This window comes from Hippopotamus amphibius, chromosome 5, assembly GCF_030028045.1.
Source record: "Hippopotamus amphibius kiboko isolate mHipAmp2 chromosome 5, mHipAmp2.hap2, whole genome shotgun sequence".
NCBI lineage: Eukaryota > Metazoa > Chordata > Mammalia > Artiodactyla > Hippopotamidae > Hippopotamus > Hippopotamus amphibius.
Window position 1 is genome coordinate 115,549,809 of NC_080190.1, and position 16,445 is coordinate 115,566,253.

The following is a 16,445-nucleotide window of genomic DNA, read 5'->3' on the forward strand; positions in this document are numbered from 1 at the left end:
TTGGCCCTTGTGGGGCAAAAGCAACCTAACAAGTGTAATTAGGTGTGTAGAAGTTTGTCTCAAAAAAAATTTTGGATAAATGGAGTTTGAAAAATCTGCTTACTTTTCCCAGGGGAAAGATAACTTTGCCAGGTTTTGTGGCTCAGCTATTCGTGGGCATAATGACCATCAACTCTCCTGGTGGGAAAGCTCAAGAGCTGCTGGGTTTGGACAACAGTGGAAAGGGGAGACGTTGAAAACAGCTGGTGGAAAATGGATCTCACCCACAGGGCCTCCAAAGAGGGTTTTGCCTTTGGCACTGGCCCACATCTGTAGGCTTTGCCTCTCTGAACGGAAACTGAGTCTAGTAACTTGATACCAAGGTCTTCCTCTGAGGCTTCTTTTGATAACTGAAAAAGTTAATAAGATCCTGTTAGTCTTCTGTAAAGTTGCCTCTACAAAATTCCACCCCCCCACCTTCTTTTGCAATAATTTGTTTGAAGATTTGCTGTTTCACCTTAAGTTCCCCGGAGCCAGTGAAAAACGGAAGTAAACACTCTGATGTTTTGCATTTCATCATTTCAAGTTATTTTTGCCCTCTGTGGTTTTATTGCCTGGATGCAGAAAACTCTTTTAGGTTTTTAAGCCATACAAGATGAAATATTAATTTGATTTGATTTTTGAATCCCTTTTGCAACCCAGCTTGGCATTTGATTTTATGTATTATTTCAGCCAGAGCTTTGCAGAAACCTGAAATGGAAAGTGGGCTTGTTTTCTCTGTTGAATGTACCTTTTTATTACCTTTCCTTCAGTGCTCCCAAGAACTTGATTCCCTAAGATTGGGGTTCTCGTGTTTCTCTCCTGCTGCACCGTATTTTCCTGTGTTGGTAGAGTTAAGAGAGTATCATTGTGGTTGAATGAGACCCATTTACCCTGGTGGAGGTTCAGTGTGAGCTTGATTTGACGTCTCCATGCTGAAGTGGCGGAGGCTAGGTTTGTAGAGGTGTGTAATTCCTTGGAAAGCCTTTATTAATCAAACGCGAGATGTTTCAGAGTATTCTCTGTTGCTGAGCTGCAGGGGATCCCATCTGAGCCACGCTGTGGTCACCACAGGGTCCTCAACGGAGGAAGCTGTGGCCAGAGAGGTCTGTTTCTGGCGCTGTGTCCTCTAACTGAAGCTGTAGAGACAGAACGTGAGACAGGCTGTCTGCAGGAGCCCTGTGCGAGGCTAGCCACCCTGCCAGCTTATCTGCCTCAGGAGAATTCCTAAAAGAACCCCAATATTGGGACTTCCCTGACAGTCCAGTGGTTAAGACTCCGAGCTTCCATTGCAGGGGGCGAGGGTTCGATCCCTGGTCAGTGAACTAAGATCCCACATGCCACGCAGTGCGGCCAAAAAAAAAAAAAATTAAAAAAAAGAACCCCTATAAATCCTGCCACTCAACCTATAGACTTCTCTCCAGGTGCCAGTAGTTTTGAGTGACACATGATGTTCAGGTCAACACACATGGGCTGCCCCTCCTAATCCAATCGAACAGGGCATCCTTTACAATGTGACTTGATGTTATGCTAGGAAATATTATGCATCGAAAGAAAAAGTCTGGTCTCTGTCTTAAAACAGTCATCGAATTATTTAAAAAGGCACTATAAATTAATTCTTATGATGTACCTTGTTCATAGTTTGTGAAGGGATTTCCGAGATTTTTCACAAGGGTGATACTGAGATATATGAAAGAGAAAGAGTTATATTGTGTTTTGTGACATTTTGTGGATTTATGTATAGTTTTGAAAATGTATACTTACTCTGCTGTCTATTCTCAGACCATTTAAAATTTGCCAGCTTCAAGGTTTGAACTTGAAAAATATGCTCTTCTTCTAGTCTCCTCTGACAGTAATTGTTATTTTTTTCCTATAAGAAGATATTTGCAAGGGAAAGTGGAAGCTGAAAGGGGTAAAACAATTAGGCTTGGGTGATAGGAAAACATTTATTTTGCATCATAAGATTAGAAACACAGTCTTTGGAACAGTTAAATAAATTTGAGTTTGTTACCCTGCTCTATCCGTCACTAGATGTTTCCTCACCTGGGATATGGAAAGAAACTACTGTATTTCTTCCAGCCTAAGACACCATTTATTGTAAGATGCCCCATGATTTTAAGTTATTATGAAAGAAAAATGCTTCTAATTAGACTATGACTCAAGGTAGAGATACTATTGATTGTCAGACACATTCTGATTTCAGAGCAACTCAAAACCCATACAATCCTGAGAATTAGCTGAGATACTCTCCATATAGTAGTTATTACAGTATCTGGCATATAGCCAACATCAGTGTGTGTCTGGTGGGGAGGGGTGTATATGTGTACAGAAAGAGAGAAAAGGGGGGGAGAGGGCAAGAGAGAGAGAATGGGCATGAGAACGAATTGTACTTCCTTCTTTTCTACATGCTTACCCTGATTTCTCCTCCCCTCCCCTCCCGGCCACCTTCCCCAAAGATGGCGGCAGAACCTGGAAGCCATAATGTCTTTTTTTTTTTTTTTTTAATAAGATTTACTTATCTACTTATTTATTGGCTGTGTTGGGTCTTTGTTGCTGCCCACAGGCTTTCTCTAGTTGCGGTGAGCGGGGGCTACTCTTCATTGTGGTGCTTGGGCTCCTCATTTTGGTGCCTTCTCTTATGTGGAGCATGGATTCTAGGCTCACGGGCTTCAGTAGTTGCAGCACACAGGCTCAACAGCTGTGGCTCATGAACTCTTGAGAACAGGCTCAATAGTTGTGGCTCACGGGCTTAGATGCTCTGAGGCACGTGGGATCTTCCTGCAGCGGGTATCGAACCCGTGTCCCCTGCATTGGCAGGCAGATTCTTAACCACTGTGCCACCAGGGAAGTCCCCATAATGTCTTACAATGATAGTCTGTATTGACTCAAACTCTTAGGTTTGCAAACCATTTATTTTTCAACTTACCTAAAGAAAATTTCAGCAAATTTAGAGAAAAGAACATCTAAGATTCTGAGGACCTGTCTGTACTAACTTAATTCACCACAGCGGGACAGTCTGCATCATTGTGATCTCGCCATAGAAAAGAGGTATCAGAGGGCTTTGTCACCTATGCTGGCTTGGCAGTTAAACTTTTGCTAAAAATGCCCAACTTAGAATTTTGATACCAGTGAGAATTTTTAGGCGTCAGTCTAGATAATTTGTGCCTACCAGTTTTAAACTGATTTTAGCAACTTATTTTAGCTCCAAACGAGATCTTAGATTTCCTGTTTGTAAAACAAGATATGGCCTATTTCAAGGAATAATTGGAAACAAAAATGAATGTCATTTGAAGATTTTATGTAATAACTTCTAAATAACAAAATCACTTATCCATACATTCACCAGGCCTTGGTAAGTGCTGGAAAGGTATGACGATAATAAAGATATAGTCCCTACCATGCACAGGAACCTTTCAGTCTAGCAGGAAAGAGAGAAGTAAACCCAGCAGATAGTGGCAGGTCTTATTGTGGGGGTGGGCACCGAGTCCTGCAAAAGCAAATTGTGATTCTTCACAATAGCAATAGCAGCACGATTGCAGTTCCCTGAACCTAAAACATCCTTGATAAGGAGTGGGTCACCTGCTTTTGTCCCCCTCTCTTCCAGTTCAAGGTTTTCTTGTGTTCCAAATGACGCATTAAGCTTAGGCATATTTTATGTGTCTATATGCAATCAAGGCAATGTCTACATATTGACAAAAATTGGATTGAAGAGGAAAAATTTCATCAGTAGCTTTAATATTTGATAATTCCCTGAATATTATTTTTTCATAAGGACCTTTTGACTCCATCTAGCCACATTTTATAAGGACAAGCAATATTGTGACCCAGGGTAAAAACTTCAAAATTGAATGTTATGGGATCATGCCGGAAATAAGAGCAAGAAAGGAAGTAGGACAATTAACACGTCAATCTGCTTGGATAAATAAGTAGATATAAGATTTCCTTTTGGAAAGCAGTAGGATGTGCACAGAACTTTTATGAACCAAGCAGGATCCTCTAGTCAATGCTTATGCAATGATTAGATCTTTAGATTCAGTTATATACACACAGTAGCTCAAAAACTAACAGAGGTTTATGTGTTTAAGAGGACATAGTAGCTAAATATCAAACAAGGATTTATATATGAAAGAACACATACAGGTTTATGTTGGACCATTATGAGTAGTAGTTTAAATTCAATCCTATAGATTAAATAGCGTATGGAAATTTGCCTAATTATAATTCCAATATATTTATTTGTGCAAACGTTATTAAAGTCAATAGTAGGCAGATAATAATGTTATATTCGTGTCAATTGCTGACATTTATTGAGTGTACACTATGGATCAGACACTGTTTTAAGCACTTCCTATGTCTTAATCCATTTAATCCTAACAATCTATGAGGAAGAAACTACTCTTAGCCATATTTTACAGAAAAATTCAAGGCCTGGAATGTCCAGAAACTTGCCTGAGGACGAACAGCTTGTAGGTGGCAGAGCTGAGATTCCAACTCGAATCTTCATGGGCCACACTCTTAGCTGGAATGTCTCAGACAACTGCAGTCCCATTGGCCTCCATCCTCTCCCACCTGTGCGCCTTAGGCTGGGCCCCTGGGTCCAGGTGTTCCCATCTTTCCCCGCTGCTCTGTCCTCCTTCCGGTCCTCATCCTACGCGCATCCTTGGGCACCAGTTGATGCCTTGTCCCCACCTTCTTGTCCTGCATCTTGGTCACTAGAGGGCACGAGAAGCAGACACTTCAGGGTGACAGAACTGTCTGGCAGCAGCTGGGAAGGGGCTGGATCAGGAGCTGGGCTTCGAGGAAGGAGGCAGAAGGATGGGTGCTGGGGGTCTGGGGGCACAGGGAAGGGCAGGAGAGCACCAGCCGGTGAGGTGAATTTGAGTTCAGACAGGGCTAGTGGCAGGAGGGCTGCTTCCGCTGGGAGAGCCCATCTTATGTACTCACTTCCCTCTTCCCAAAAGGCAGTGGTGAAGCTGGGGAGGCCTAGGTGGCAGCAGGGAGGTGGGTGAGAAGCTGACTCCCAGCCTTCTGTGCTCCCCACAAGCTAACCCCAAACCACTAAAGCTGGGTTCCAGAGAAGGGGCTTGGAGGAGGGGTTGTGAGAAGGCTCACTGTCTCCCCATCCCTCACCCCGCCCCCCCCGCCCCCCAGCACCAAATCTTCCCTACTGATTCCATTCACCTAAAATTCCAACACCAAGACGTTTGGGTCTCTTACTCAAGCTGTAGATCTGAACGCTATATAGGTTCACCTGAATGCATAGTCGGAATCTTTGTTTTCCCTTTTTTTTTTTCTAAGTGGGATCTTCCTGGAGCAGGGGTCGAACCCGTGTCCCCTGCATTGGCAGGCAGATTCTTAATCACTGTACCACCTAGGAAGCCCCGGAATCTTTGTTTTGATAATGCAGTGAGATTTAGAGGACAGGGTGACATTAAGAGGAAATTTTAATAGATCTTCACTCTGTTTAATGAGACCTCATACTGACTAATGACAAAGTTTCTGTTTTTAAGAGGTGACTACTAATTAGGATGCAGAGTCAAAGAAATTATACTGCTTTTATATTATGACTCAGCTGTGAGTGTGGGGATTTGTTTTGTTGCTATCCTAGGGTCTAGCATGGTATCTATAACTATAATATCAAAATATAAATTGCTCAATTGAAATAGGAATTTTATTAATGGACCATTTCACTCTAAAGGTTAAGCTTTGCCTATTTATTCCTATAGATAGGATGTGTACTGTTCTTTAATGAAAAGGATACTTGATTAACCAGCTCATCTAAGCCCAGAGCTCTGGTACACCTACCTGAAAGATTCCAGGTACCCATTGGTTCTAAGAGGCAGTTGTGGTGCTGTGGAGAGAGTGCTAGGCTGGCAGTCAGAGACAGTTTTCATTCTGTCTCTTCCTCCCCTGTGTGCACAATGGGGCCAGTCACTTCTTCATCTGTAAAAGGGCCATTACTGGTTTTATAAAGTCAGGACCATGGTGAGGACTACAAGATGAACACTATTTTTTTTTTCCTGCCAACCTAGGCAAAGCTCAGACTGTAGATTAATCTAACCCTCCCTCTCTGCACCTTTTCATGGGTTGTTGAACACGCAGGAGCAAGCCATCCAACCATGTGAATGGATGCTGCTGCAGACTTCTGGAATCTAATATCACCTGGACCCACATCCCTCTCCACTTGCAAAGCCATTTACATATTCTTATTTATTGCTTTCTTCACTTTCCTATGATGGTTATTCTAACTTTTGGCTATATTTCAAGTTCTCCATATCTCTTCCCAAACCAAAGCTCTGTGTGTGTGTGTGTGTGTGTGTGTGTGTGTGTGTGTGTGTGTGTGTGTATAAAGAATCTACATGTTATCAATTTTTGAGGGGAAAAAAAAAAGCACAGAGAGAAGACTGGAGTGAAATGTGCTGGAAAGTAAGTTGTGGGTTTTTTGTCCTTCATATTTCTCTATGCTTTTCAAGTGTTCTATTCCAACAGGTATTGCATGATGTTTCCAAAATAACGACAACAACAAAACAGAAAAAATACCATTTAAGAAGCTACCACCCACCCATTGATTTATCCTCCACCCCCACTGCTCCCGAATCTGATTCCCAGCCCAGATGCAGGGGTCTCCCTCTCCCTCTCCAGGGCTAATCTGATCATCTGTGCTATTAATTCTATATTCCCCTGACTTCTCAAGGATCTTGCCTTGGCATTAGATAACCTTTTTTTCTCCCCATTCAATCTCCCGTTCCTTCTTAGTCTCCTTGTGAGCATATAAGTATGCTTAAGGGAATCACCTGGGGGCCCAGTGGTTAGGACTCCGTGCTTTCGAATATAAGTATGCTTAAGGGAATCACCTGGTGGCGCAGTGGTTAGGACTCCGTGCTTTCACTGCCGAGGGCCCGGGTTCAATCCCTGGTTGGGGAATTAAGATCCCACAGGCTGGGATCTTAAAAAAATATGCTTACATCCCCTCCATATATGAGCAAACAAGCAAAACTCCCCAAGCCCCAGCACTGCCTTGGCCTCACACTAACTGTAGACCCATGCCCCCTTTTCCTTTTATGGTCGGAGTTCTAGAAAGAGTCTGAATTCCAGTCTTTAAATCCCCACGGCTGACTATTTTAACCCATTGAAGCCTGGCTTCTGCCTTCACAGCACCCTTAAAATTGCCCCTGCTAAGATCTCCTTTCAGGCGTCATCTTCCTCTGCTCTTATGACTTTGTTTAATCTTGTTGGAACATCCCGTCATGCCACGGACTCTGCACCAGTTATGAACGTCCCAGACCAGCTCTTCCTGGGCTCGTGGTGCAGGGGCCACTGTGTGAGGCATTTCTCCCCGATTGTACCCCAGTCCCGTCACGGTTGGCGTATCTACCCCGGGGTTCATGAGCTGCTCTCCCCAGTCCTTTCCTCTTTGTTTTCTGGATTTCCTGCCACCTTCTGGGTGTCCCCGTGCCCTCCCCAGCTGGTTGACTGTGCTGTCAATGTGGAGCCTGACTGTGGCTCACCTAGGCCTTTGCAGTTCCCTCCCGACCATGTCTCTGATTCTAGTGTTGACTCCATCTCACTGGCAGCACTGATCTTTGTCACACACACACCTCCCATCCTCTCGGATCCTGGCTTGGAATTCATTGGTGGCCTCCCATTGCCTGAGCTCCTCTCCGTGATCCTTCATGGTCTGGCTCTGCCTTATGTCTCTTGCCTGTGTACCCCCACGTCCCAGTAGCTTGCATTCCACACACCCATAGCTTGGACTATTCTGAGTCCTCAATTCTGTTATCTTATGCCTCTTTGCATATATATATATATATATATATATATATATATATATATATTAATTTATTTTTTAAAACTTATTTATTGTTGAGTTACTATGTTGTGTTAATTACATTCCTTATATTATTAGCTTATATCTGCTAATCCCAAACTCCCACTTCTACCCTCTCCCACTCCCCTCCCCCTTGGCAACCACCAGTCTGTTATCTATGTCCCTGATTATATTTGTTTCATAGATAACCTCATTTGCATCATATTTTAGATTCCACATGTAAGTGATATCATGTAGTGTTTGTCTTTCTCTTTCTGACTTGCTTCACTTAGTATGATAATCTCTAGTTGCATCCATGTTACTGTAAATGGCATTATTTCATTCTTTTTCTATAGCTGAGTAGTATTCCATTGTATATTTATACCACATCTTTATCCATCATCTAAATGGATGTCAATAGACATTTAGGTTGTTTCTATGTTTTGGCTATTGTGAATAGTGCTGCTATGAACATAGGGCTGCAAGTATCCTTTTGAATCATACTTTTGTCTGGATATATGCCAAGGAGTGGGGTTGCTGGATCATATAGTAATTCTATTTTTGGTTTTCTGAGGAACCTCCGTACTGTCTTCCACAGGGGCTGCACCAACTTACATTGCCACCAACAGTGTAGGAGGGTTCCCTTTTCTCCATACTCTCTCCAGCATTTGTTATATGTAGACTTTTTAATGATGGCCATTCTGACTGGTGTGAGGTAGTACCTCATTGTGGTTTTGATTTGTGTTTCTCTAATAGTTAATTGATGTTGAGCATCTTTTCATGTGCCTATTGGGCATCTGTATTTCCTATTTGGAGAAATGTCTCTTTAGGTCTTCTGCCTATTTTTCAGTTGGGTTGTTTGTTTTTTTGTTGTCGAGTTGTATGAGCTATTTGTATATTTTGGAAATTAAGCCCTTGTTGGTTGCATCATTTGCAAATATTTTCTCCCATTCTTTAGGTTGTCTTTTCGTTTTGTTCATGGTTTTCTTTGCTGTGTAGAAGCTTGTAAGTTTGATTAGGTCCCTTGTGTTTATTTTCATTTTTATTTCTATTGCCTTGGGAGACTGACCTAAGAAAACATTGGTACGCTTTATGTCAGAGAATGTTTTGCCTGTGTTCTCTTCTAGGAGTTTTATGGTGTCATGTCTTATGTTTAAGTCTTTAAGCCATTTTGAGTTTATTTTTGTGTGTGTTTTGAGTGCATATATTTCCTTTGTGCAGGATATTCTCTCTGTGTTGGCACATTGGACAGATTTTGTCTCATCTGTTGAGTGTCAGTTCAAATACTGCCACTTCTGTAAAGTCCTCCCTGATTTCTCCCAGGGAAGACTCAGGTGCTTCTTCCCCTGTATTCTCCCTGCCTTTTGCATAATTATCTTGTTATACTCCAATTTGTTTTGTGTGTTCCTCTTTTAGATTGTAAGGTTCATGGGGCAGGCAATATCACTGTTTTTAGCTTTTCTTTTTAACTGTGAAATAAAATGCACACAGAAGCGTATTAATCAAAGCTTAGATCTCCCATATGTGGACTCTAAAATATGATACTAATGAACTTTTTTACCAAACAGGAACAGACTCACAGACGTAGAAAACAAACTTATGGTTACCAAGGGGAAAGGGGGTGGGGGAGGGGAAAATGAGGAGTTTGGGATTAGCAGATACAAACTACTATATATAAAATAGATAAATGACAAGGTCCTACTGTAGAGCACAGGGAACTATATTCAATATGCTGTAATAAACCATAATGGAAAAGAATATGAAAATGAATATATACGTATATAACTGAATCGCTTTGCTGTGCACCAGAAACTAACACAACATTGTAAATCAACTATACTTCAATAAAAAAAAACTTAGAGATCATGAATAATCATTAAAGTGAACACTCGTGTAACTACTAATACCCAGGTCATGGGAAGGCATATATTCAGTTCTCCAGGAGCCCCCTGTATCCTTTCTGGATCACACCCATCCCCCTACCATCTTGGCTTTTATGGCAACTTTTACTTCCTGGCTTTTCTTCATAGTTGCACTACCTGTATGTTCATTTCTAAACAAATCATTTAGTTTCAAATGTTTTTGACTTTATACAAATACAATCAGGTCACATTTTCTGCTGTGTTTTACTTTATTCAACATTGTGTATAATTATGTGCCTTAATTTTTATTGTTGTATAGCGGCATTTCATTACATGAATTTACTGCATGTAATGTATCTATTAATGGACGTTTGGTTTATTTCCAGTTTGGGGCTATTATGGTGCTTCAGATATCTTGTATGCTTCTTTTGGTCCCCGTGTGCCTGGGTTTCTTCAGGGTATAGATCCAGGAATGGAATTGCCTGTCACAGGGTGTGTATATCTTTGACTCTACCAGATAATGGCAAACTGTCTTTCAAAGTGTCTGTCACAATTAGCATCCCACCAGCCGTGTAGAGGGTGCCCGTGGCTCTTATCTTTGCCAATATGTGGTATTGTCAGACTTTGCAGTTTTTAACAAGAAGATTAACATGGAGTATTTTTTCATTGTGGCTTTAATTTGTATTTCCCTTTTAGTAGGGAGGTGCAGCACCTCTATGTCTTAATAGGTCAGCTGAATTTCCTCCTTAGTGAAGGGCCGTTTAAGTTTTGCTCACTTTATAATGGGTTGCTTGCCTTTTTTTTTTTTTTTTGCTTGCCTTTTTTTTATGGCTTTGTAAGTTTTTGCACATTCTGTATATGAGTCCTTTGTTGGTTGTATGTGTTGAAAATAAACTATACCATAAAATCACAAACATTGAAGATTTACTGATTACAGTGTTTTTAAAATTCTTTACCTTAGTTCTAATAAGTAGAAACAGAATAATTAGAAAACAAATAATAGTGTACATTACTTCAAATTAATCCTGTCCTTCCCTTCTTCTCTCCAGGCGTCATCATTGTCCCCAGTGCTGGTGTTGGGATTGTCCTGGGAGGCTACATCATAAAAAAATTGAAACTTGGTGCAAGAGAATCTGCAAAACTAGCGATGATCTGCAGCGGTGTGTCTTTACTGTGCTTTTCAACCCTATTTATTGTTGGATGTGAAAGTATCAATCTAGGGGGCATAAACATCCCGTATACAACAGGGTAAGTACCTTGGAAGAGGCGTCTCATCTCATCCTGGTCAGATTGACGTGCAAAGCCCTGCGGTGTTTGGATCCCAGGGTCCAGCTTGCGTCCCTCCCTCTGTGCAGGGCTCGCTGCGCCTGCGTCTCTGTCCGGGTAGAGCTGCACCCTCGGAGAGCAGAGACCATGGTCTCTCTGTTGCCTGTGTCCATTTTTACCGTTGCAGTGTCTCCCATTGCATTTGGATTACAGTACTGAGGAGGAAATGCTTGTTGGTTTACTGAAAACTGTTCTTTTCCTTTAATGTAATGTTTTGAATCGATAATACATTCACATAGTTTCAAAACAAAGTTCAACGAAAGTACAATGTACCCCCAATCCTCCACGGCACTTTCCCCCAAAGACAAACCAGGGGACCACTTTAATTCATTTCTTGTGTATCCTTCCAAGGATGTTCCTTATACAAGAAAATATGAATGTGTATTTTCAGTGTTCTCTGTTTTATATCCAAAAGGTAGCATTCTACACCTTCTTTTCTGAGCTTACATTTTTATGTAACGATATAGGTTGGAGATCTTTCTGTCGCGATAATAACGATGATGGTGATGGTGATGATGTTCAAAGCATAGCTAACCCTTATATTAACACTGCTGCAGGCCAAGCATCCTTCTAAGTGCTTTACATATAGTAACTCATTCATCCTCAGGACAGCCCCTATCAGGTAGGTATTGTTATTATGCTCATTTTACAGATGGCAAAACTGAGATGCGGCTGACACGTATCCGTATATTAATCCATTCAGGCTGCTGTAAGCGAACACCGTAGACTAGGTGGCTTTGAAACAACAGAAATTTACTGCTCACAGTTGTGGAGGCTGGGAAGTCCAAGATCAAGGCACTAGCAGATTCGCTGTCTTGTGAGAGCCTGCTTCTTGGATCATCAATGGCTGTCTTTTGCTGTGTCCTCACATGGTGGAGGTGGGGAGGCATCTCCCTAGGATCCTTTTTATAAGGGCACTAAACCCATTCATGAGGGCTTCACCCTCATGACCTAATCACCTCCCAAAGGCCCCACCTCCAAATACTATCACATTGGGGGTTAGCTTTCAACATACGGATTTTTCTGGGGACCCAAACATTTAGTCTATTGCAATGGTTAATGAACTTTGAAGGTCACAGGCAAGGATTACACAAGAAGCACGTGTAAAGCTCTCAGCTCTCCTGGTACACAGTAAGCACTTCAAGATAGTCAGCTATTGTTATTCACTAATACATTAAGAATAATGTCTATTTCTATTAAATTATTTTTACTGCAACTGGAAAACATAAATAGAATTTTAAAAGTTAGTAAGGAAAAACCAGCAGTCTCCTGACTAACCCTGCTTCCCAGGGGCAATAATTTAAAATTCTTTTTAGCTATCTGTTCCAGTATTTACCTCTATATTTTTAAAGCATGCTGGATACATTAGCCAAATGGAGACATTATTTATGACTTCCTGTCTTGGTAAATGAGGAATTTAGCATTTGCTTCACAAGTTGTGCTCACGATATTTTTTTTGATATTTTCATGTTTTGATTGTGACAGTATTATTAGCGGCTGTGAAGCACAAGTTCTGTATCATGATTAGATTTCCTCTTTTGTAGAGCAGTGATTTTCCTGGAATTAAATCATTGCCTTATTTTCATTTCCTTTGTTTTTTTTTGAATCTGCATCTGGCTTCCCATATCCTCTAAAGGCTCAAGAAATCTCAATGTGATTTTTCAGCCAACCGATGAACTCAGGGTTCCGTTCCCCCACCCGTTGGAGTCATCCGAATGGGAGCCCTCTGAGCCTGCTGCCCTGCTGTCAGCCCGGGAGTCCCACTTGCCTCTCTCTGTACTGATCCTTCATTTTCTGGGCTCTGTGGATGCCTCTTTTTTGGCTTACTCCCTCATTTTGTTAGAGTACATCTTCCAGTAGTGATAGGAAGGCTGTAAAGGCTGTTATTATTATTTAAAATATTTTTCATGAAATACCCTCTCGCTCTCCCCCCCCCTTTAAAAAAAAAAAAAAAGAATTACATTTGATTGCCAGATTGTCTGGGTAAAGAATTTTGGATTGGATAAATCATTTTCACTAAAAAAATTTAAAGTTTTCACTCCATTGTCGTCTAATTTCTAATGCTGTTGTGGGAATTCTGACCTTACTTTTTCCCAATCCATTGTACGTGCCCTACTTTTACTTCCTGGGAATTTCAGTTTATTCCCAGTATTCCCAGATTTCAACATGATACACTTTGGGGTGGGTATTTTTTTTCCCTCTGAGCACTTGATGAACATCTAATGTCTGGAGACCATGTTGTTTGTTTCCATTTTTAATTTTTTTTAACTTAAATATTCTTATTTTCTTCGCACATTTTTTTCCTCTTATCTCTCCTTCATTGATTCTCTACTTTTCTTATTCTTTTTTTTTTTAATGTATTTTTTTTGGGGGGGTACACCAAGTTCAATCATCTGTTTTTATACACATATCCCCGTATTCCCTCCCTTCCTTGACTCCCCCCCCTCGAGTCCCCCCCACCCTCCCCCCCCAGTCCTCTAAGGCATCTTCCATCCTCGAGTTGGACTCCCTTTGTTATACAACAACTTCCCACTGACTATCTATTTTACAGTTGGTGGTATATATATGTCTGTGCTACTCTCTCGCTTCGTCTCAGCTTCCCCTTCACCCCCCGACCCTCCCAAACCTCGAGTTCTCCAGTCCATTCTCTGCACCTGCGTCCTTGTTCTTGTCACTGAGTTCATCAGTACCATTTTTAGATTCCGTATATGTGAGTTAGCATACAATATTTGTCTTTCTCTTTCTGACTTACTTCACTCTGTATGACAGACTCTAGGTCTATCCACCTCATGACATATAGCTCCATCTCATCCCTTTTTATAGCTGAGTAATATTCCATTGTATATATATGCCACATCTTCTTTATCCATTCGTTTGTTGATGGGCATTTCGGTTGCTTCCATGTCCTGGCTATTGTAAATAGTGCTGCAATAAACATTATGCTACATGTTTCTTTGGGGATTATGGTTTTCTTTGGGTATATGCCCAGTAGTGGGATGACTGGATCATATGGTAGTTCTATTTGTAGTTTTTTAAGGAACCTCCAAATTGTTTTCCATAGTGGCTGTACCAACTTACAGTCCCACCAACAGTGCAGGAGAGTTCCCTTTTCTCCACACCCTCTCCAACATTTGTGGTTTCCAGATTTTGTGATGATGGCCATTCTGATTGGTGTGAGGTGATACCTCATTGTGGCTTTGACTTGCATTTCTCTGATGATGAGTGATGTTGAGCATCTTTTCATGTGTGTGTTGGCCATCTGTATGTCTTCTTTGGAGAAATGTCTATTTAGGTCTTCTGCCCATTTGTGGATTGGGTTATTTGCTTTTTTGGTATGAAGCTGTATGAGCTGGTTGTATATTTTGGAGGTTAATCCTTTGTCCATTGTTTCATAGGCAACTATTTTTTCCCATTCTGAGGGTTGCCTTTTAGTCTTGTTTATGGTTTCTTTTGCTGTGCAAAAGCTTTTAAGTTTCATGAGGTCCCATTTGTTTATTCTTGATTTTATTTCCCTGATTCTAGGAGGTGGGTCCAAAAGGATCTTGCTTTGATGGATGTCCTAGAGTGTTCTACCTATGTTTTCCTCTAGGAGTTTTATAGTGTCTGGCCTTACATGTAGGTCTTTAATCCCTTTGGAGTTTATTTTTGTGTATGGTGTTAGGAAGTGTTCTAATTTCATTCTTTGACATGTTGCTGTCCAATTTTCCCAGCACCACTTATTGAAGAGGCTGTCTTTTTTCCATTGTATATTCGTGCCTCCTTTGTCAAAGATAAGGTGCCCATATGTGTTTGGGCTTACTTCTGAGTTCTCTATTCTATTCCATTGATGTTCCTTTCTATTTTTGTGCCAGTACCATACTGTCTTGATCACTATGGCCTTGTAGTATAGTTTGAAGTCAGGAAGCCTGATTCCTTCAACTCCATTCTTATTCTTTATAACGTATTTTATATCTCATTTTGGTCCTACTTTTTGGAAAGATTTTTTTCAACTTTACTTTCCCAGTCTTCTGCTGAACTCTTTATTAAACCTGTTGTATTTTTTAGTTTCTAAAGTTCTGTCTTGATTTTTGATTGTTCCCTGCTTCTAGTCTTCTTGCTTCAGAGATGGTCTATCTTCTCTTATTTCTCCAACATTATTTAGAGTTTCTTTTCCTTCCTGAATTGTCTGTATCCTCTGAGTGCCATCTATCTATCTATCTATCTATCTATCTATCTATCTATCTATCATCTATCTATCATCATCTATCTATCTATTATCTATCTATCTATCTATCATCTATCTATCTATCTATCTATCTATCTATCTATCTATTATCTATCTATCTATCTATCTTTGTTTCTTTCTATCCATCTATCTGTCTCCATTGTGTTGAAAGCTTCCCTCAAGTTTCAGGTGATCCTTAGCTTTCTCTCAGTATTGAAGAGCACGAATTTAAAAGGCTGACTAGGTGCTCTGTGTCTGAGGGTAGGGCTTGTTATTTGGTGGATCTCACTGTGGGGTAATTGCAGGGAGACAGCTGGCATTTTCATTGGGGTGCTCAGTATCAGAACCTGAGATCTTACATCTCAGGTGCTTCAGCTCCTCAAGAGACGGAGGCTCCTATAGCTTAGCTGGGGCTATGTTGGGGTGGGTTCAGTGTTGTAAGCCTAGGTTCTGGCATTCTATAGCTGGGGGTATGGTGGCAGCTGAAAGGGGCTTGGCTCCTACTATTGATTTTTCAAACTTTTACCAAATTCCTCTATCATCATCCTAGCATCTCACTAAAGGTCTCCTTCATGTGGTGCTCTTAAGTCCAGAGCCTTTGATTCATTTTCTCCAGAAAATAGAGGGGTAGAGGAAGAAGTATTCATCTACTAAGTAGGGTGAAGAAGGGAACCTACTTAAAACTGTATCATATTTGGACTGTGACTTTCTTGTGTTGTTTGTCCTTGAATTCCAAAGGCCTGGTCTTTCTCCTGCTACTGGCCTTTATCTTGCTCATATATATATTTAAGTTCTCAATTATACTTTCTGTTTTATTGAATCCTTCTTTTTTCTGAAACTCTCCATAACCTTGCTCCAATTGGCTTGGTTGCTCTTTGCGTAACTTATGTCCTGGAACTTCCTTTCATAGATCTCAATTGTATCTACTAGTTTTCATCTGTGTAGTTATTTATTTGTTAACTCCTCATTTTGCCAGAAAAAAAAATCTTTGGATAACTTAGCAGGGAAGGTTCATGGGAAGAAAAGCTTTCTGAACCTGTAAGTGTATTAAAATGTCTCTATTCTTCTTTCACATTTAAATGATAGTTGGAGTGGGTGTAGAATTAGAGGTTAAACATTTGTTTTACTGAGAACTTTGAAACCATTGTTTTGTCATCTAGCATGTAATGTTGCAGATACTTAACTGATATTTAATTTCAGTACGGGTTCTCATTTCTCCATGACCAAC

The 16,445-nt window shown here is 40.8% G+C and overlaps 1 protein-coding gene across 3 annotated transcripts in view; it reads left to right on the forward strand.

Annotated features, from left to right (window-relative positions):
- The window catches only part of SLCO5A1 (solute carrier organic anion transporter family member 5A1), a 140,660-nt gene that overhangs the window by 101,660 nt on the left and 22,555 nt on the right, over positions 1–16,445 (forward strand). For all 3 annotated transcript variants that reach the window (XM_057736284.1, XM_057736285.1, XM_057736286.1), the window contains one exon: positions 10,737–10,935. In XM_057736284.1, the coding sequence (XP_057592267.1) occupies positions 10,737–10,935 (199 nt within the window). The remainder of the gene's footprint in view (positions 1–10,736; positions 10,936–16,445) is intronic.